This window comes from Brachycentrus maculatus, unplaced genomic scaffold, assembly GCF_059751285.1.
Source record: "Brachycentrus maculatus isolate JH-2025_06_01 unplaced genomic scaffold, ASM5975128v1 h1tg000039l, whole genome shotgun sequence".
Classification (NCBI taxonomy): Eukaryota; Metazoa; Arthropoda; class Insecta; order Trichoptera; family Brachycentridae; genus Brachycentrus; species Brachycentrus maculatus.
In genome coordinates, this window is record NW_028280793.1 from 1,025,653 (window position 1) to 1,047,228 (window position 21,576).

Sequence of the window (21,576 nt, forward strand, 5' to 3'; positions counted from 1 at the left end):
TGAGCGATATAACACTGTCAAAACGATGCAATGCTCTACGCACCATTGGATGTGAGTGAGGGTTAGAAAAAGAAGAGACTTTACAATAAAACCAAACTGGACTGAGAAATATAAAGAAATACAAAATTGGCACCACCTTTTGATTGTAAACTTCGCAATGTATCACCCTTTTTATATGTATTTTTTTTTGTAATGAGTAATTCGCATAACAAGCGTTTAAAAAAAAGTTGCTCATGCGAAATGTTGAGCAACATTTCAACATTTGAGTTTTACAGAGAAAGGGCAAGTCCCTTTTTCACGACATTCACTTATGCGCCAGTCAAAACAAAAATGTTTCTCTTAACGAGTAAGATTCTGGAACGAATTACGCTCATTAATAATAATAATAATAATAAAATTGGATAACTTATATAGCGCCATTTTCGTAAAAAAATACCTCAAGGGCGCTTCACGGTGAATGAATTGGGGAAAATATTATGGTGGAAATGATTTAGAAAACAAATGTGTTTTTAGTCTTTTTCTAAAGATCATCTCACTCTCACTATTTCTAACCATTGGTGGAAGAGCATTCCACGCCGTCGGTCCTGCAACAGCAAAGGCACGCTCGCCAAATTTAGTGCGTTGGTTGCGAGCTGGTAAGATCACTTTGCCCATTGCAGATGTTGTAGCCGATCGAAGCGTGAGACGTCTATCAACCAATTCATCTGGAATACACAGCTCCTTAAGATACTCTGGAGCCATATTGTGTATTGATTTATACATGAGTAGGCAGAGTTTATACTCAACCCTTTGGGGAAAGCGTAACCAGTGGAGTTTGTGAAGTAGTGGGGTGATGTGACTGAATTTAGAAATTCCAAAAATTAGTCTCGCTGCTGCGTTTAACACTGATTGCAGTCGAGTCATTTTATTGTTTGGTAGACCCGTGTATATACCGTTACAATAATCTACTCTCGATATTACAAACAATCATTATGTGAGGTTCCACTATATATTAAGTTGTAATAAGAGAACACAAACAAATTTTGACAGATCCAAACTCCTATAATAAATAAAAAAAGTACATTACATTTGTCAATAACATAAATTGTATTGCTTTAACCTTCCCCTCCCGGTGATATGTATTTACTACAACTCGACTTTTCAAATGAGAATATCAACTACTACCATCACGCCGTTTCCCCGCAGGGGTAGGCAGAGAGGATGGAACGCCACACTCTTCTGTCCTGACATACACTCCTCGCCTCCTTCACATCCATACATCTAGTCATACATGCCCTCCGATTACGCAGACTTTTGACACCGCCAGATTTTAGGTTCTGATTGATCTGATCGTGCCAAGTCTTTTTCGGTCGTCCACGTTCTGTTTTTCTGAGAATATCAATATAAAATATAATAGATACGGGCTCAGAAATTTTGTATTCCTCCGTAGTATAATTATGTATTACATGAAAGATATTCATTTGCAGCGACAGAATTACATTATTTGTGAAAAAATCTGAATAAAATCACCAATACACAAACATTTCTGTGTTTGGCGTGCTTTGTAAGTATTCGTGCATATTGCATGTCGAAAGGTGTTAACTCCGCCAGTCCAGTAGTGTGCAGATCGTCTTGCGCGACGGTCGTGTCACTACGCCTTCTATAACGGCCACTTACAACGTCTTTTTTACTCGTTTTCAGGTAATTATCAGAGCTAACATTACAAAATTGTTACATTTTAACTTCAACTATGGTCAATAAAAGCAACATTTAGGAATATTCGCATTTTTCCCATTTTTAAACCACATTCTCATATGGTGTAGTAAATACATATCGCCGGAGCGCGCGGAAGTTTTTGAGGGTTAAGAATACATGAGTTTGCACTACAAAATACACATTCAGCACCTGAGGGTATCAGTATTACTGAAATATTGAGATTGCTTATTTGTGAGTAGAATAAATCCTTGACCTATGTGCACCATTCTTATCAATCTTTCCGTTCATGTATCACTTCTGTCATCAGTCTTTAATTTTTAATTTTAATGCGTGTCAGGCAGCTATAAGTAGATCAAATTGCAAATTAAGTAAACCATCATATACTACAGTAAATGTTCATCCAGGAGCTAAGAAAGTCCATAAAAAATATAATATAATATTGTTGTGGTTGGTGTGTTCAGGATAAGTTATAAGTGTTTTTTTTTGCTCTGATATTATTTGATACACCTGTCTCCAGTAGTTACTAATACTTACTACTGGATCAATGCAATGCAGTGCCTTCTGTACAATCGGCTGTGTATGAGAGTCAAAGAAAGAAACAGTTATATCACTACAGTGAAAATAAGACATGTTCATTGTATAATTCAATCTAATATCTTTCTTCTACCTCATGTAGTGATGAAGGTTACATACTTACGATAAAAGATCTGGTTAAATTATCTAGAAATATTGCTATCCCGCAACTATTAGGGTGAAGACTGACCGGAGCATTTCGTCGTAACAAAACATCGTAACATCGCTCGCGGCGGGCATGTTACGTTATGACGTTACGGCATTGCCGACTGACCGCGATTAGTGCTCGTTTGTGGCCTTGTGCTCAGTGTTGCCATATGTCATACCAAAAAATCTGAATTACAGTCTAGAAATCTGTATGAAATTTGTATAGAATCAGTAACCCAAAATCTGTATGAATCTTTGTAACTTTTCATTCCTAGTTAAAATGTCGGACGACGAAGACATGATTCTTGGTTCTGTGATTTTCATAAATAATAGCTTACTCCAGATGAAGAAAAAAATATTCCCCGCAGTTTGGAAAATTTCCCACAGATTGGCAACCCTGAGACTGACCTTAAATTGCATCCGACTTCGGATGGAGCATTCGGAACGAGCGGCGAGCAGCTCAGCTCGCTGTACTGACTGCCTGAATGCTCGTATCGTAACATGTTACGTTACGACGAAATGCTCTGGTCAGTCTCCACCTTTACAGCAATATGCTTAACCCGGTACAATTATTTTTCACTCTGTTCCATTGGAGTCATCAGGTGGACTCTATCTTCTGTTGAGTCTACACCATAGGGCACCAGCTGTAGCTATGTGCATCAAAAGCCCACATCCTACAACTATGCCCAGATTGCCCCATATGTCAACATCTACAATATCCATTTCCGAGAGGAACTTCTGCGGTGTGATGTAGTGGCAGTACTTCAAGCCGTCTCCGTCGCAGTCCAGCTTCCCTCGGGACATGCCGTACACGCTGTAAACCAGGCTGTGGAAGCCCGCCCTGAAGTACGAGACGTGGAACATCCATCGGAAGACCGCAGGAGTGTCCATATATCGAATGCAGAAGCCAAACACGGAGAATAAGACTGCCACCACTGGACCAAGGAATACGGCTATCTGAAATTAGTAAGAATAAGAAAAATATAAGAAATTTATCCAGCTTTTTCTTTACTTAGTTTTTTTTTTCTTTTTGTTTTACTTTCTTTTTTTTTTTTTTTTTTTTTACTTTTTTTATTTTTTTTATGATAGTAGTATGAAAGTATGTAGCTGCAATGACTTTTACACTTACTGACAATACTTTGAAAATACCAAAACAAGGCGACACAATTGTCACAAATTTTATTATGTGTTTTTAAAAATAAAATATAATTTAATACTCATTTTTTCATTTCACTCAATCAGTGCTTGATTTTAACATTTAATAAGTAAATTAAAACGGTGGTCTACAAATTTATCACCAAATCTATAATTACTATGTACAATGTTTGGCGTTATGTTCCATATGAAGGTGCGTTAGACACATTTTCGTATTAACCCTTTAATCGATGAGTTTTAATGAAGATTTTATTTGAAAAAAGAACAGTTTTTTTATTTAAAATATATGATTTTAAGATATATTCCAAACATATGAAATAATATTGACATTGGGCGACAGAGTCCATTATAGTCCATACACCTATGTGACGCAGGGTGGCTCTATAGCCGCCCTGCGAGAATACACTCAACAACCTCATAAAATAATATGGGAAAATCAATTTGAGCTATTTCTTCGCTGGGGTGCCCGTACCAGGTATGGTCAAATCCGTAATAGCCTATTTTTTGCCCGTATGTGGTGCAGGCAAATCTGGCTAACCTAACTCATTAAATAATACCTCATATTAAAGAAATGGATTTACATCTTATCATGGTTTATATATGATTATTATTATTATACACTACTTAAATTCATTAAATTGAAATTCATTTTGTCAGAAAAATTATATAAAATCATGGTTTTCAACCTCTGTCTTGTTATGTATACAACACACAACTTTGTCTAGCCTCCCACCAGTCTGATGACGTTGGCAACGACAAAAACCGGTTGTTGATTGATTAAAAAGTTTTTAAAAAAAAAAACAAAAAAGTGTTTTTTTTATTGCATATATAAAATGCAGTTCCACTAAGAAACGTCAACACCTACTTAAATTTAATAAAAATTATAGGTAATTTTATTACTTTAACTGGAGTAGTTGCTCCTACAAAGTATCCCCAGGACTGGGCACATAAGCTCGTAGTGATTGCAATCAGGAGGAAGTAATATAGTCGGAAATTATCTAGAAGGTTTCCCGTCATCACATAACTGATGCATATGTAGGAAATACAGCACAAAATCTGGAATAAAACAATTTTAACATCAGAATACATTCGATACATGGTATAGGAAATACAGCACAAAATCTAGAAGAAAACAATATTAACATCAGAGTATATTCGATATATGGTACAGGAAACACAGCACAAAATCTGGGATAACACAATATTAACATCAGAGTACATTCGATACAGGAAACACAGCACAAAATCTGAGATAAAACAATATGTATTAACATCAGAGCACATTCTAAATAATATGTAGTGAGGAAAAATGTCCACTGTGCACAGCACAAAAGTGCTGCGGTTTTTAAATATTGTTTGTTAAAATTTAAACACATAATTACCTGAAATGGTATTTCCAATGCCAAAGTGGAAATTATATAAGGTCCTAAATTGTACCACTTATTAAAGTGTTCTCTTTTTAACTTTTCCATCTCCAATGGAACTGAAATCAAATGAAAATTATTTAGTGATATTCTATTAATTTGTTAATAAGAAAACAATATTATCACCCTATAACTTATCTAATTAAATAATTCATTCGTTTGATAACGCCCTAACAAGGCGTAACAATTGTCACAATGTAATTTTTTATGTGTTTTTGTTAATAAAATACAACTTAGTAGACTCAAAAAATCTGTGTTTGATTTCAAATTAATACATTAATTAAATAATATTTTAAAAAATCACAAGACAATTGGAGCATCTTGTACATATCACTCACTCCTTTCAAGAACGTCATAAATCAAAAAACATGATTTTTCAGGAGAACGTTTTTAAAGTTTAAAATTATAATGCAATGTATTAAAAATAAATATCAAGCTACTTATTGAACTTTTTACTGTGCAACAGATCTTTTTAGGTAAAACCTGAAGGTTTTTTCTCCATTTGAAAAATATTTTGTGTATTTCAAAAAATAATTTAAAAATACATTTTCTTCAAAATGCAAAAACAACACTTTCTGCCCTGTAGCAGGTAAATATTATGATAAAAATATGCCTCTTTTGCTGGGATAAACTACATTTTCTGGGCATTCTGAAAACACGCACAACTGAAAATTGACGGTTTTTGATTTATGACGTTCTTGAAAGGAGTGAGCGATATACTATATTTGGGAGATTATAGAGTGTAACCGATATTTGAAGTGAAGGTTCAGGTTTCCTTAAAATATTGTGAATCTAGACATAAAATAAAGACTGTTTAATATTCTACATCAACCATGTAGCTTGCAACCTTTTTTCAAATATGCAATACTTGGTGCAACGATTTTCTAAAATTTGCATACTTGCAATGAAGCACAACATGTCACTAAAATACTAAAATTCTGTTTTTCGGTGAGCAAGTTTTGCTAATGAAAATCATTTTTTATTAATCTTTTTGATTTATGAGAATCTAAAATCTTTTACATGTAGAATATTGTATCCAATTTCCCTTTCGAGTGAAGGAATATCGTATTATATTTTTAATGCGAGTGAAAAGTAAGATTAGTCCGCCTCCGTAGTGTAATGGTCAGCTCGCTCGGCTACCGTTCTGGAGGTCCCGGGTTGGATTCCCAGGGAGGGTCAAATAAATATCAATATATATTTAATATTACCCTGGACTGGTACCTGAAGCAGAGGGCTGATCGCCTTTCCTTCACGTGTTAACGATCAAGATAACACTTTGTTTATGTGATGCAGGGCCCTATGCACCATTGGGATGCGGATAAGGGTTTGAAGAAGAAGAAGAAGAAAAGTAAGATACTTACATTGTAATGTCACAGACATTTTTCCCGTATAAACAACGAGCAACAAAGTCCCGTAGAGGTACACATAGTTTGCCAAAACTTTGTCAGCATTATTTCCAACTCCATTGTACAAATATCCAAACAAAAATCCAATCAGAATATGTGCCATGAGTCTCCACAACATCAGTTGCTAAAAAAACAAATAAGACGTTTAATATTACAGTACATATACATATAATGCAGATTCAAGTGTTGTTTGCAAATCAAAACGCATGGAAGGAATATTACCGTAGATCGCGGTAATACTTATCAAAGCAATAAATTGAAGATCACACGTTTTAAATATTTTGAAACCAAAAATGCCAATGTTTTCTTCAGTATTATTATAAACATTACAAAAAGTATGAATCGAATTCCTTGAATAATTATTGAGTTATCGGGTAAAACATTGTTTTAGGAGAGTTACAAATATACCTCTTAGTTCTGGGTAGGTTAAATGAGTGAGAATAATTACCGTATTTTACAGACTATACGGCATACTTCTTTTTTTCATTGCCTCCAAAATTCAGGTGCATCTTATACTCAAAATTAATATGAAAATGTCCAGTGTTTGATTTAAAATGGCCATTTAATCGATGCCACGGAAAACCTTTCTTTATATGGCAACATTTTAGTGATGGGAATCAAACAATAAAAATGTAGTCCATCATACAACACCACACATACATTTGTAGTACATAAAAACGCACTACAATTGTGTAATACAATGTTTTCTGAAGTGGAATACCCTTCCACTCCGACGCGGATTCCACGAGAACCCCATTTTTTTTTTTTTAGCCTGGCTTTGAAATCTAATAATAAAAATAGTAAAAATGATATAAAAATTTCGTAAAGATTAATGTCCCTAAAGTAGTCCCTAAAATAATGTTGATTTTTTTTTCTATAAGTGTAAAAATTACTTACATAATTTCGCCGCGCGACCAGAAAATTTCTCTTCAACAAAATCCAAGTTTGCCGGAATTGATTTGCGGGCGGGTTTATTTTTTCTATCATGGTGTTAGAATTCATCGAACTGCTACTCACGCTGTTGTCAGTCATGGCAATGGAAACCTTCAGTCTTCCGTCAGAGTGTATCATATCGGCACTTAAACCTGCAAGCCAATGTAGGTACTCTAATGATACTAGAAACATACGATGATGATGAAGGGATGACGATGACATCAGCTCAGTAGTGAAGATTTTTTCTACAGATTTACATTGTTCAACGAGAAGAGCAAGGTAATAGTTGTGGCTCAAAGAATCGCGGAACGAAAGTGGAACTGGGCAGGTTATGTGGCACATATCGCTCACTCCTTTCAAGAACGTCATAAATAAAAAAAACTTAATTTTTCAGGAGAACGTTTTTAAAGTTTAAAAATATAATAAAATGTATTAAAAATAAATATAAAGCCACTTATTGAACTTTTTACTGTGCAACAGATCTTTTTAGGTAAAACCTGAAGGTTTTTTCTCCATTCGAAAAATATTTAGTATATTTAATAAAATAATTAAACGATACCATTTTTACAAAATGCAAAAACAACACTTTCTGCTCTATAGCGGGTAAATATTAAGTTTAAAATATGCCTCTTTCGCTAGGATATAGGACATTTTCTGGGCATTCCGAAAACATGCACAATTTAAAATTGTCGATTTTTGATTTATGACGTTCTTGAAAGGAGTGAGCTTTTCAGGGCTACTTTCAACCATGTAAGCGACGACCAATTAAATTGTTTCACAAGTAACTGATTATGTAAATAATTTGTAAGGAATGAAACAGATGTTGTACATACCATTATTGTTTCTTTGGATAATAGAGTCCCTAGAAGCGAGGGATTTGCTTTCTTCGTCAGCTCTCGATGCGGCATTAGCTAATTTCGTGAGATCGACATTGTGTTCACCAATTGCAACTTCTATAACTGAAAGGAAAAGTAAAAAAAATAATTTATTGTTGGAATCCAATAGAGATCAGATTGCTGTAACGAAAGTCAGCGCCTCTTTAGCTCAGCCATTGGTAAAGTAATACATATATTAAAATATGCTTAGAACATAGAAGGGCAAATTACTGTTAAGCTAAAGAGTTTCCTAGCTTCATTTCTTTATGATCAGGGGATGCTAAATGAGTTCTGGGTGATTAAACCTATTATTTTTCAATTATAATATCTTAAAATTTCTTTATATAATTTGATGTCAACTTACACCTAAGAATTGATGTTTTATTTGAACCCTAATTGATCAAACAATTATGCTACATAAAATATAATATCTATCATCAATAAGGCGATTTCTCAGTTTGCTTTTAATAAGGTTCATATTTCAAAAAGATTCATTCATACGAATACGTAGAGTCAAAGAGCTTTCCCGCGGATATTTGTCACGAAGCCACACTCAGAAGGTTAAAAAACCGCATGAGTCTCCTGAGCCACACTTTGCTGACATATAATCTAATAAAATATAAAGCCATTTTTAATTTAAGTGTTCAAACATCGAAAAAGATGCGGGATGCATCGAAACATGGTATTTACTGAGTAAAACTTAAATTAAAAATGGATAGATAGATCAATTAATGAAATAACATTAAGCTTCTTCTTCTTCTTTTTGTAGATCCTAGGGATCTGTTTGTGCCTCCGCATGTCGTTCTTGGGATGTTGACTCCCAGCTGTCTTTCCATCTTTTCGGAGATCTGTCTGGGGGTCTGCGTCCTTCAGGGTTACCTTGAAGGGCGATACGTGGAAGTCTGTCTGCTGACATTCTGTTTATATGTTCATTCCAGTATCGCCTTCGTTGTCGTCCCCACCTCACGATATCCTCCGTCTTACACATGCTCCGGATGTCGGTATTTCTTACTTGGTCTCGCAATGTGTTTCCGGTTATGGATCGGACAGTCTTCATCTCGGAGGATCGAAGTCGAGATTTTTTTCTGGAAGTATCTGCTTTTGCCTCAATCCCATAAGTGGCTATTGGTCAAATACATGTTTTGTATATTTTCATTTTACTTTCTATTCTCATGTGTTTGTCCCTCCACACGGAGTTTCTGACGCATTCGGATATAACTGCGCCTTGTTTATTTGTTTCTGAGTCTCACCATATAGCTCACCGTAGCTACTGATGTCAACTCTAAGATATTTGAATTTCATCACCTGTTCAACGGTTCTGTTGTTTACAACTAATTTGCATCTAACTGGACTAACATAAAGCCATTTTGATTAACGCAGGATTATGATTTGTGACTTACGGAAATCAGCGGGATTGTGAAACGGCGGGCAAGTCAGTCCTTGAGATCCAAGGAAGGAGACAAGTTGCTTGGCGGGTCCTCGGTAGATGCAGGATCCGCTGGCGAGGGCGTAGAGCTTGTCGAACATGTCGAAGAGCAGCGCCGAGGGCTGGTGGATGGTGCACACCACGGTCCTGCCCTCCTGGGATAGGCGCTTCAGCAGGGACACACACTGGGAGCAGGACAGGCTGTCAAGACCCCTGAAAAGCCATTTGTTATTTACAGCATGTTGAGTGTGCCCAAATACTTGTTCACAAATCTGGACTATCCATCTCCGCTTCGGATTTATTTTTAACATTTTTGGCATCTCGGCATAGAAAAAGAAGAATAAAATAGTCTGGGTATTTACAGGGATTACGACCGTCATAGGCTTGGTTAACACATTTCGGACGGATATTTTTACGCCTGGGGACTGCTGGCAAGGGTTTTTGATAATTATTTACATATAGTTAAGACCTTAACATAGAAATTGGTATATAATATTCATAAAAAAACATTAAATGTGTAATTTGATCTTTTCTGACTTTGAAATGAGGCCGGCGCAGAAGGAAAAATACCCATCCAGTCCTTAAGGATCTATCGACCGAATCGGTAGAAATACCTTTCCCATCCATTGTGTGTTAGGTGATCACTTTACACACGTCTAACATTTACCAATTCTACCAATGATTGACAATTTTTTAAACTTTTATATATAATATATTGTTCAAACTCGTGGGAGTTCACAACCACCATCTATGTTGGAATTGGGAAAGGAAGTATGTCAATGTGATCCGAGATATTTATATGCGTCTTTGCTTAGTAAAAAAGCTTTCCCTATTTCAACACAGATGGTGGTTGTGAACTCACATATACTAGGTCAGGAGTTTGATCAACATATCTAGAAGTTTCAAAATTTTAGTAGTGTGGTTGTCAATCATGGGTGGAATTGGTGAATGTTACCAGTAATGGGATTCAAAATTTTCAAGGTTATTAGGTACTACCCTACCCCCCCCCTATAAAAAATAGTTTATACATTTATTCATTTATTTGTTTTTTATTCTGCACATAAACAGAACATTCACATAACAACTCAGAATGCTCCAATTATAATGATACATATTTAAAAGTCAATTAAGTAATGTAACAATGTTGTAGTGATTTTCTATTGCATTTTTTTATGTATTAAATGTTTCTATCTCCTCTGGCACTGTGGGAGACCGGCAAGTTAGAGAAAGGAAAACATTGTTTACTTGTACATTTTTCGAAGGGTATATCGTTCACAATATTCTTTTTACTAAGTGCAATAACTTAACTGAATTTTACCAGTATTTTTTTTCATCTCTCCAATATTTCTTTCTCTTCATGTGGGTCAAATATTTTTATAACGTGGCGGACTAAGTAAACCGAGCGTGTTCCGATACATGATCTCAATCGGAATATTGTGTGACAACAAAGGGTTAGGGACCGGTTCGGCAAACTGAAGCTGGTGAATCCCACCACTGAGTGTTACATATCGCTCACTCCTTTCAACAACGTCATAAATTAAAAATCATCAATTTTCAGCTGTGCATATTTTCGGAATACCCAGAAAATGTACTATATCCCAGCAAAAGCGGCATATTTTAAACTTAATATTTACCCGCTACAGGGCAGAAAGTGTTGTTTTTGCATTTTAAAGAAAAGGTATTGTGTAATTATTTTTTTAAATATACTACAATTTTTTCAAATGGAGAAAAAAACCATCAGGTTTTACCTAAAAAGATCTGTTGCACAGTATAAAGTTCAGTAAATGGCTTGATATTTATTTTTAATACATTGTATTATATTTTTAAACTTTAAAAACGTTCTCCTAAAAAATCAAGTTTTTTTATATATGACGTTATTGAAAGGAGTAAGCGATATGTGCAAAGTGATCACTTCCAAGCCTATTATTGTCATAAACCCTGTAAATGTGGTCATATTATGGTACGAATATTTCAATTTAGGTAGGCCAGGGAATTAAGTTGTGTCAGAGGGAGTTTCGAACTTAAAACGTCTAACTCAAGTACCACCAAACTAACAGCAGGACCACAAACTGACTCACAATTAAAATTAAAAACAATTAAATGATGAAAAAAAAAACAAATAAATTAAGATAACATTATTCATTCAGGTGTCTGTCAGTCATTTATTTTTATTATGGTTATTAGTTTTTCATTACAATTATTAAACGCTATAACTGACTGAGCATGTCTTGTGTAATTAAAAATCGCATTTGCATTTTGCAGTACGCTTGTTTTCGCATAAAGCAATGCATCACCAATAAGATCAACATCTGTACATCCTCGTTAATGACTTTTTTATTGTTTAATTTATTAACGCGTTGATTGCTGAGTAAGCTGATGTCGGTAGTACGCGACAAGCACATACAGTTTTTAAACTTTATATATATATATATATATATATATATATATATATATATATATATATATATATATATATATATATATATATATATATATATATGTTCACTGCGCACTGCATCATATAAATGAAGTGTTATCTTGATTGTCGACACATGAAGGAAAGGTGATCAGTCCTCCGCTTCAGGTACCAGTGCAAGGTAATGTTGAATAAATATAACAGTGAAAAACCACATATATTCATTTGATCCCCAGGGGATCGAACCCGTCACCTACAGTATGTTAGCCGAGCATGCCGACCATTACACTGCGGAGGCGGTTTGGGCATCAGAATCGAATGAGTTAAGGAAGGCTAGTAATACAAATTTAGGAGGCAAATTTGATTGGTAATAGAAGCAGATAAAGACCTAGGTTAACTTGGCGTGATCAAGTATTTCAAACACTTAAAAGTGGGCAAGTCAGGAGTCGGAATGTATGCGGATGAGGTGATGTTTATTTGCAAAGACAAATAGGTGCGGCGTTCTATTCTCTCTGTCTACCCTTGCGGAGAAGCAGCGCGATGGTTAGTAACTTACTAAGGAAAGATAACGCTTCAACAGTTCTTAAGAAAAATGTAAATATCTGAGTCAGTTGGATTTATTCCTATAATCTCTGATACCATAATAATCAATAAACAGACAATGGAATAAAATAACCTTTAGCGGATTTATAATGTTTGTATTAATTTCAATTAGTATTTCCGTGACATAATTTGCATTAATCATTATTAGTAACGGAAGTATGTAATGTGCTTAGGTTCTTAGTGAGTACGGAGTTTCAACATTTATGAATTATAATGTTCTCTGTAGGTATAAGAGTATACAGAGTGTTTTTTTGTTGAGGCATACAAATTAAAATTGCTCCCCATAAATTGATGGTGGAACTCGCCGTGTGGCATGTTGCGCCATCTTGTTGAAACCACAGCTCTGTCACATCAATGACATTCCACTGAGGTACGAAGAAGTCAATAATCATGGTTGTGTAGCGCTCTCTATCGAAAGTTACATTCTGGCCAGCATCGTCTTAAAAAAAGTTGGGCCAACGATTCCACCTGTCCATAAATCACACCAAACAGTGATTTTTAATGGATGTAAGGGTGTTTTTTTTTTTAGAAGTTTACAAATTCAAATATACAATACTTATAAAAGGGAAAAAATAGCGATGTCGAATAAAAATTCATTTTATTCACAAATCTCATTGAACATGACAGCCAAATAACCAAATTCAACTATACAAGTTCAAACTTCACGCAATAAATTTATGGTGGCATCCGCCATGTGGCATGTTGGGCCACCTTTTTTAAACAACAGCTCTGTCACATCAATGCCATTCAACTGAGGTACATGAAATCAGTAATCATGGTTCTGTGGCGTTCTCCATTGACCGTAACATTTTGGCCTGTATTGTCTTAAAAAAATATGGGACAATGATTCCACCTGCCCATAAAGCACACCAAACAGTGACTTTTAATGGATGTAAGGGCGTCTCGACAAAGGCTTTTGGGTTTTCTCCACTCCAAATTCACCAATTCTGCTTACCGATATAGCCATTTAACCAAAAATGTGCCTCACGGTGACCAAAATTTGCGTTGAATAAGAGGGTCAAGCTGAATATTGTTTTCGCATAATGGTCATTCAGTCTTTTTATGGTGAAATGGCAAAATTGTAATGACTATAAATCATATTATTTATTGATTCAGCATTAACTTTATTGAATGACATTTTTATTCATTTTTAAAAATTAACTACTTGAATATACCACTTTAATTAGTTTTATTTATATATACGACTAGTTTAGAAAACATCTGTAAGTTTTCGAAACTAGTCGAATATATAAATAAAACTCATTAAAGTGGTATATTCAAGTGTTTCGTTTTTAAAAAATGACTACAAATCAACTGTCAACTGTCAAATTTGGCAGTCTGTAGCAACAATGTTGCCAGATTGAAAATAAACCTAAAAAAAACATCCTATACATGCAGGTACTGTATGTTGAGGTTGACAGCTCCAGAGGCCTGCTTTTGAGGATATCCAGTTAGCGATAATCATTCTTGGCCATGGAATAGACAATTTATGGCATATGGAGGATAATAGAAATTAATTGCTTTATGCAATTTAGTTTATGATCAATATGGACAGAATGAATCATTCTCATGATGTGTTATTGGCTAAAAATTATAATGAAAAATCACAAGACTATCGGTTACATTCTTATTGAAACTTGTAGAGAAGTAGGGGAGACATTAAGGTTTAAACTTTAGATATTTGAATAAAACGAAAAACGCACACCGCCATACGTCATCAAATTTTACGTCATCGGGTGTGTTATGCGGCGTATCCCAAAATGTCTCTCTGCTTTATAGAGCTATAATAGTAGTAGTGTGGATTGTTTGTTTACCACTACACTACCATTTGTGTAATAATATGAAGGGGAGGGGGGGGGGGTGGGAGGGTGGACCATAGACATCAACAAATAGAGCCGCCAATAATGTAGTAATGCCACCAATATTAAAATAAGTCCATCGTTTCTGTGACGTCGTTCATTACCAACTTACGAAAACAACGCATTTACGAAGGCGAATTTTCCAAAAGAAAATGATGAATGTATATATTGATTATATCGGCTGTTATAAACACAAAACGAGTCATACAAAATCCTTTATAGGTTGAGTATGTTAAATTAGATATACCTCCCGTCTGAAAATACTCCATTGTGGACTTTCTCATCGCTAAGAAATATTTAACTTTATGGTCAATAGCGTTGGGAATGCTGTAAATCGACGAGGTTCCTACGCATTACCGATTTTTATTAAAAAATATGCGAATATTTGTACAATAACAAAACTAATGTAATAATTTTCGGGTCAATGGCGCCATTTTGCTTTTACATGGATATTTTATTTAAATTAAAGTACCTTCCTAAATTATACAATTAGGAAAATAAAAAAGAGTGAAGTTTTTATTTTGAAATAAGAAATCTACATAAAAAATTGGGAAAAAATGGAATGCAATGAATATAATATATCATACATAATACGATTTTTTTTCTATATCAAATTCGTAAATAAAATATAAATGTTCTAATGCAAGGCTGAGATAAGTATTATCGATAAAATTAATAAAGGCGTGTTGAGATGTTCTGGGCATGTAAATCGAATGAGTGAAGAAAGGATATTAAAATAAATTTATGAGGCGAATGTGATAGGTAATAGAAGCAGAAGGAGACGAAGAAAACATGACATATATTTCAAATACTTGAAAGTGGTCAAGTCGAGAGTCGGAATAACCGGCGTGTATGTATGAGAAGATGTATGAATGGGGAAGAGGCGAAGATTGTGCGCAAAGAAAGATTGGTGTGGCGGTGTCGTTCTATTATTTCTGCCTACCCCTGCGAGGAAACGGCGTGATGGGTAATTAGTTATATATATATATATATATATATATATATATATATATATATAAATATATATATAAATATATATATATATATATATGTATATATATATGTATATATATATGTATATATATATGTATATATATATATATATATATATATATATATATATATATATATATATATATATATATATATATATATATATATATATATATATATATATATATATATATATATATATATATATATATATATATATATATATATATATATATATATATATATATATATATATATATATATATATATATATATATATATATATATATATATATATATATATATATATATATATATATATATATATATATATATATATATATATATATATATATATATATATATATATATATATATATATATATATATATATATATATATATATATATATATATATATATATATATATATATATATATATATATATATATATATATATATATATATATATATATATATATATATATATATATATATATATATATATATATATATATATATATATATATATATATATATATATATATATATATATATATATATATATATATATATATATATATATATATATATATATATATATATATATATATATATATATATATATATATATATATATATATATATATATATATATATATATATATATATATATATATATATATATATATATATATATATATATATATATATATATATATATATATATATATATATATATATATATATATATATATATATATATATATATATATATATATATATATATATATATATATATATATATATATATATATATATATATATACAATTTGTGGTAGTCAAGCTGTAGTATGTCAAAGTCGGCAGTGAAAATATTTATCTAGAAGGAATGCTCAGCACATTCGAGCAAAACTGCGAGACACGATAATGCTGACTCGACCACACTCGGCAATCGTGACATTAGACTCCAGGAGTCGGCAACCTCTTGGACTAAAAGAGCCAAACGTGAGTACCACTACATGATAAAACATAGTAAAGGATATTGGTAACATAAACCAAGCTAGGACATAAAATGTCGAACCCTCTTCTAGTGGAACGGAAGGTCTGTTGATGACAGTCAACAGTCCTTTTCCTGAGGAGTGCAACGTGATTTCCTCCCAGCAATGAGCAAATGCTGAGAAGTTTCTGATTGGCCCACACTAGACTTTCCCTCCTGTTCCCAACACAGATTTTAATAAAAACATATTAATTTAGTTAAACGAAACAAAAATCCACTTAATGATCTATAAACCTTGTACATAATAAACAATGTAAATAATAAATGCAATTCCCTTTTTTAAAAATAAAAAACGTGAGGTAAACGAGCGTTTAGAAATTTTTGAGTAGCCAAATTTCAATTTGCAATAATTTAATTGATCGAAAATCGAAAATCGAATGAGCATATAAACAGAATGTCAGAAGACAGACTTCCACGTATCACCCTTCAAAGAAACCCTAAGGATGCAAACCCCCAGGCAGACCTCCAAGAAGGTGGAGAGATAGCTGGAGTAACATCCCAAGAGCGACAGGCGGAGGCACAAACAGATCCTGAGGATCTAAAAAACGTAGAAGAAGATGAAGAGGAAAATCGAAAAATAATTCGATGTTATATAGGTTTGAAAATATTATTTAAGTATACCCATTATGACTGATTGCACGGGAATCATCACTGACCCCAGTTTGGACTATCACGAGAAAGCTATCCGCTATGCATAAGCATACCAGTGTATACATTTTTATAAGATTTTTGTAATCATGTATTATATATTAACATTCCGAGTATAAAAATGGTTGATGTTTTTTTTTCTTGTTATATTTTCTCGTGACAATTCCATGGTAGACGACTCCCGGGCAGACCACCAAAGAGATGGGTCGATAGCTGGGAATCGACATCGCAGGAGGCTAATCCGTCTTAAAAACAGGCCGCAAGGCCTACAATGAGAAGGAGAAGAAGAAGATATTTTCTCGTTTGTATTTTTAGGTACATTTTCTCATTTGTTTATTTTAATCATGCTTCTTACCTTATGTTTTTTTATATGCCTATTTATTATACCTGTTTATTGCTTTATATTTTGCCATGTATTAGTTTTCTTTAATTCTTTTAAAATCTTTTTTGTAACTTTCTTATTTGTGTTTTAGTCTTGTTAACCTTAATCCCAAGTCCCAAAATGAGAAATAGAAATTACTCATCGGGACTTATGTATGTAATATGTTTTGAAATAAATAAAAAATAATATAAATAGGTATGTTTGCTATCAAACGAGCCTTTTATTGACATATTGAACTTGAAAGCGGTTTGAAACTAGTGTGGTTTTTTAAAGGTATTTTTACATTTTCACATACAATGTTTACATTTTTAACAAGAGAAAGGTTTGTGCTTAAACGGCACCATCTCTGCTGACCCAGCCAAAATAAAAATGAATAAAAACATAATACAGTCAACGTTTCGCTCACTCCTTTCAAGAACGTCATAAATAAAAAACTTGATTTTTCAGGAGAACGTTTTTAAAGTTTAAAAACATAATACAATGTATTAAAAATAAACATCAAGCCACATATTGAACTTTTTATTGTGCAACAGATCTTTTTAGGTAAAACCTGAAGGTTTTTTCCCCATTTGAATAATATTAAGTATATTTAAAAAAAATAATTAAACACTACATTTTCTTCAAAATGCAAAAACAACACTTTTTGCCCTGTAGCGGGTAAATATTAAGTTGAAAATATGCCTCTTTTGCTGGGATATAGTACATTTTCTGAGCATTCCGAAAACATGCACAACTGAAAATTGACGAATTTTGATTTATGACGTTCTTGAAAGGAGTGAGCGATTTCTGTAAAAAGTGTCATTTTGAATTTGACGAAAAAGAGCCAAACAATTTGCTTAAAGGGCCATCTGTGGCTCGCGAGCGATACGTTGTCGACCCCTGCACCAGACGCTAGACGCGGGTTAAGGTTCAGCTCTGTGGACGGTCATTATCAAGGCGCGACGTGTCTAACACCGAGGCACAATATAGTACTTATTTTGATAAATTAAAAATGCTGTCGCTGGCCGAAATCCGACAGATGAAACCCGATAAAATATGCTAGTCGTGCGTTTATAACAAATAACAAGAGACCTGCGCACTGATTCCATGCGGAAGTTAGCGTTTACTGAGTAGTGTATGTTAGATATTATCGCCCAAAAATGTGTACATATATACATAAAACTTATGTGGGACCCATCATGACATATCGCTCACTCCTTTCAACAATGTCATATTTAAAAAAATCGTCAATTTTCAGTTGTGCATGTTTTCGGAATGCCCAAAAAATGTACTATATCCCAGCAAAAGCAGCAATTTTTTAACTTAATATTTACCCGCTACAGGGCAGAAAGTATTTTGAAGAAAGGGTATTATTTAATTATTTTTTTAAATATACTAAATATTTTTCAATTGAAAAAAAACATTCAGGTTTTACCTAAACACAGTTGCACAGTAAAAAGTTTAATAAGTGGCTTCATATGCATTTTTAATACCGTATATGATACGGTGTTTGAAAATTATGCGGAATGCATCAAAACACGTGTCACAGTAGATTTTAAGAAACAGTGCTATATACTAAAACATAAATTAAAAATAAAAATATTTTATCGAAGTCGTTATTTAATTCGGTTTTTTATTCGATTCCCATGTAAGTATCCAAAAAAAGTAATTTTTATTTGATAAATTCGAATTAAATGTAGTTTTCGTAATCGATTGGTTATAATTAGATTTGTAGTCGTATAATAATGAACATACCGCTAGTGTAAGAAGGTCATCGCTGAGAAAGCGGAGGATTATTTATTAATTGAATGCTAATGAAGTCAGGAGTCAGGAAGCAAACATACGTAACATCACGTAATATTGATCAATATACAGCACACTTCAATAATTCGGCGAAAAAACACTATAATTTACTACAATATGCTGATTTTTCACTAAAAAAACTCTGAATCTCGAAGGTCGGAGAGCTAGAGGCAGATCTCCAACCCGATGGACCGACCAGATGAAAGAGATCACAGGGCTCTCCGTTTAATTTTAATTTTTATATTTTTTAATTGCCTAAGAAAATTTTCCTTGCCTATTCTGTACAAGAATTTAAAGCATATTTCGTTTATACCCATCAATCAAGATCCGTCACAGCTTATTTATTCAATTTTTGGGTAATACATCCAAAATAAAACACGTTTTTTGGATTGAATTCTACATTTATTTATGTATATATTAATACGTGACGCGTATCGTCTTCTAGGACATTATCAAACACTAAATTCAATATGGAATTCTACCAACTGTCTGCAGTAAATAATAAACCATATCCGCTCCCTAGGTGGAGCATATGGAGTCCACAAACGGTCTCCAGGCTTTTCTGTCGGCTGCCAGCTCCCTTGTATCCTCCCAAGTCAGATACGCGTCCCGAAGTTCTGACGAGAACTGCCGACGAGTTGTCAGCAGTGGTCGTCCTGGGCGGCGCGAACCTGATGCCTTGTAAAAGAGGCAAGCTTGATTAAGGCTCTCGGGAGGCATGCGGAGTACATGGCCGAGCCAATTGAATCGCCTTTTCTTGACGACAGTTGTGACCAAGATTTGCTGCGTCCTACGCCTTATCTCTTCATTCCTCACAAAGTCAAACCACCGCAAGCCTAAAATTCTCAGCAAACACCTATTCTCAAAGCTTAGTACACGGCTGCTCTGGGCCCTTGTAAGGTGCCATGTTTCACAGCCGTAAGAGAACAGGAGCAATGCAGGCATTGTATAGGCGGCATTTGGTATTCACCGATTATAAATACGATCTCCAGACAGCCTTCAATAATCAATTCAATTGTCTGCAGTTACAATAAATAAGCTTATTTATTTGTCTAATTCGTTTTGACACATTTTTCAAATAAGACACTAGTTTTATTTTTATTTTTAAAAGATCTTATGTGTTCTGAATATCTGGTTAAGAAAGAGCGTCCAGTTTGCCCCACGTAAATTGCAATACAATCGTTGCATTCTAGTTGGTAATTGTTAAAACTGTCACTTAGTATTGTAGAGCTACATTAGGACCGTAGTCCTTTTGATCTTCACATTCGTTTGATAATGCCCTAACAAGGCGAAACAATTGTCACAGTATAAATTTTTATGTGTTTTTCTTAATAATATACAATTTAGTAGACTCAAAAAATCAGTGTTTGATTTAAAATTAATACATAAATTAAAATGGAATTCTACAAATTAAACGCAAAATAAATAAATAAAATAAAAATGTATGTTGTTGGTGAGGACCTCCACATATCGCTCACTCCTTTCAGGAACGTCAAATCAAAAATCGTCAATTTTCAGTTGTGCACGTTTTCGGAATACCCAGAAAATGTACTATATCCCAGCAAAAGCGTCATATTTTAAACTTAATATTTACCCTCTACAGGGCAGAAAGTGTTGTTTTTGCATTTTGAAGAACAGCTATTGTTTAATTTTTTTTAAATACACTAAATATTTTTCAAATGGAGAAAAAACATTCAGGTTTTACCTAAAAAGATATGTTGCACAGTAAAAAGCTCAATAAGTGGCTTGATATTTATTTTTAATACATTGTATTATATTTTTAAACTTTAAAAACGTTCTCCTGAAAAATCAAGTTTTTGATTGATGACGTTCTTGAAAGGAGTGAGCGATATATTAAAATAAATAGGGGTATTTGGGAACTCACGTGGTCGGTTCATCCAGGAAGAGTACCGGCGGGTTGGAGAGGAGTTCCAGAGCTATAGCCAACCTCTTCCTCTGCCCTCCAGACAAGTTTCCGGTGAGAGTCCCGTAGCACTCGTCCAAACCGAGGACCGAAAGTGATTCCTTCACCTGCGAACAAAAAAAAAACAATATTAAGAACCTATTCGTAGTATGTATGTATGTATGATGAGATTCATGAATGTATGAAGAATGAAAAAAGTCTGAAAGAATTTAAAAATTAATGTTTTGTTCACTGTAAGGAAATGTAAATATATATAAACATATATAAATATATAT

The 21,576-nt window shown here is 33.5% G+C and overlaps 1 protein-coding gene across 2 annotated transcripts in view; it reads right to left on the reverse strand.

The window, feature by feature from the left end:
• Nucleotides 1-21,576, reverse strand: part of LOC148312474 (ATP-binding cassette sub-family G member 1) — a 74,756-nt gene that overhangs the window by 1,638 nt on the left and 51,542 nt on the right. Inside the window, exons 5-13 of one of the 2 annotated variants that reach the window (XR_015839221.1) lie at nt 21,263-21,408; nt 9,609-9,847; nt 8,167-8,292; nt 7,298-7,485; nt 6,356-6,524; nt 4,953-5,053; nt 4,471-4,626; nt 965-3,372; nt 6-369 (exon numbers count right to left, since the gene is read on the reverse strand). Coding sequence is in view for 1 of the 2 variants with exons in the window: in XM_088277125.1 (XP_088133251.1) it covers nt 3,025-3,372; nt 4,471-4,626; nt 4,953-5,053; nt 6,356-6,524; nt 7,298-7,485; nt 8,167-8,292; nt 9,609-9,847; nt 21,263-21,408 (1,473 nt within the window). In the remaining variant the exon portion in view is untranslated. Of the gene's footprint in view, nt 1-5; nt 3,373-4,470; nt 4,627-4,952; nt 5,054-6,355; nt 6,525-7,297; nt 7,486-8,166; nt 8,293-9,608; nt 9,848-21,262; nt 21,409-21,576 lie in introns of those variants that run through there. The other variant, XM_088277125.1, reaches the window with a different exon arrangement.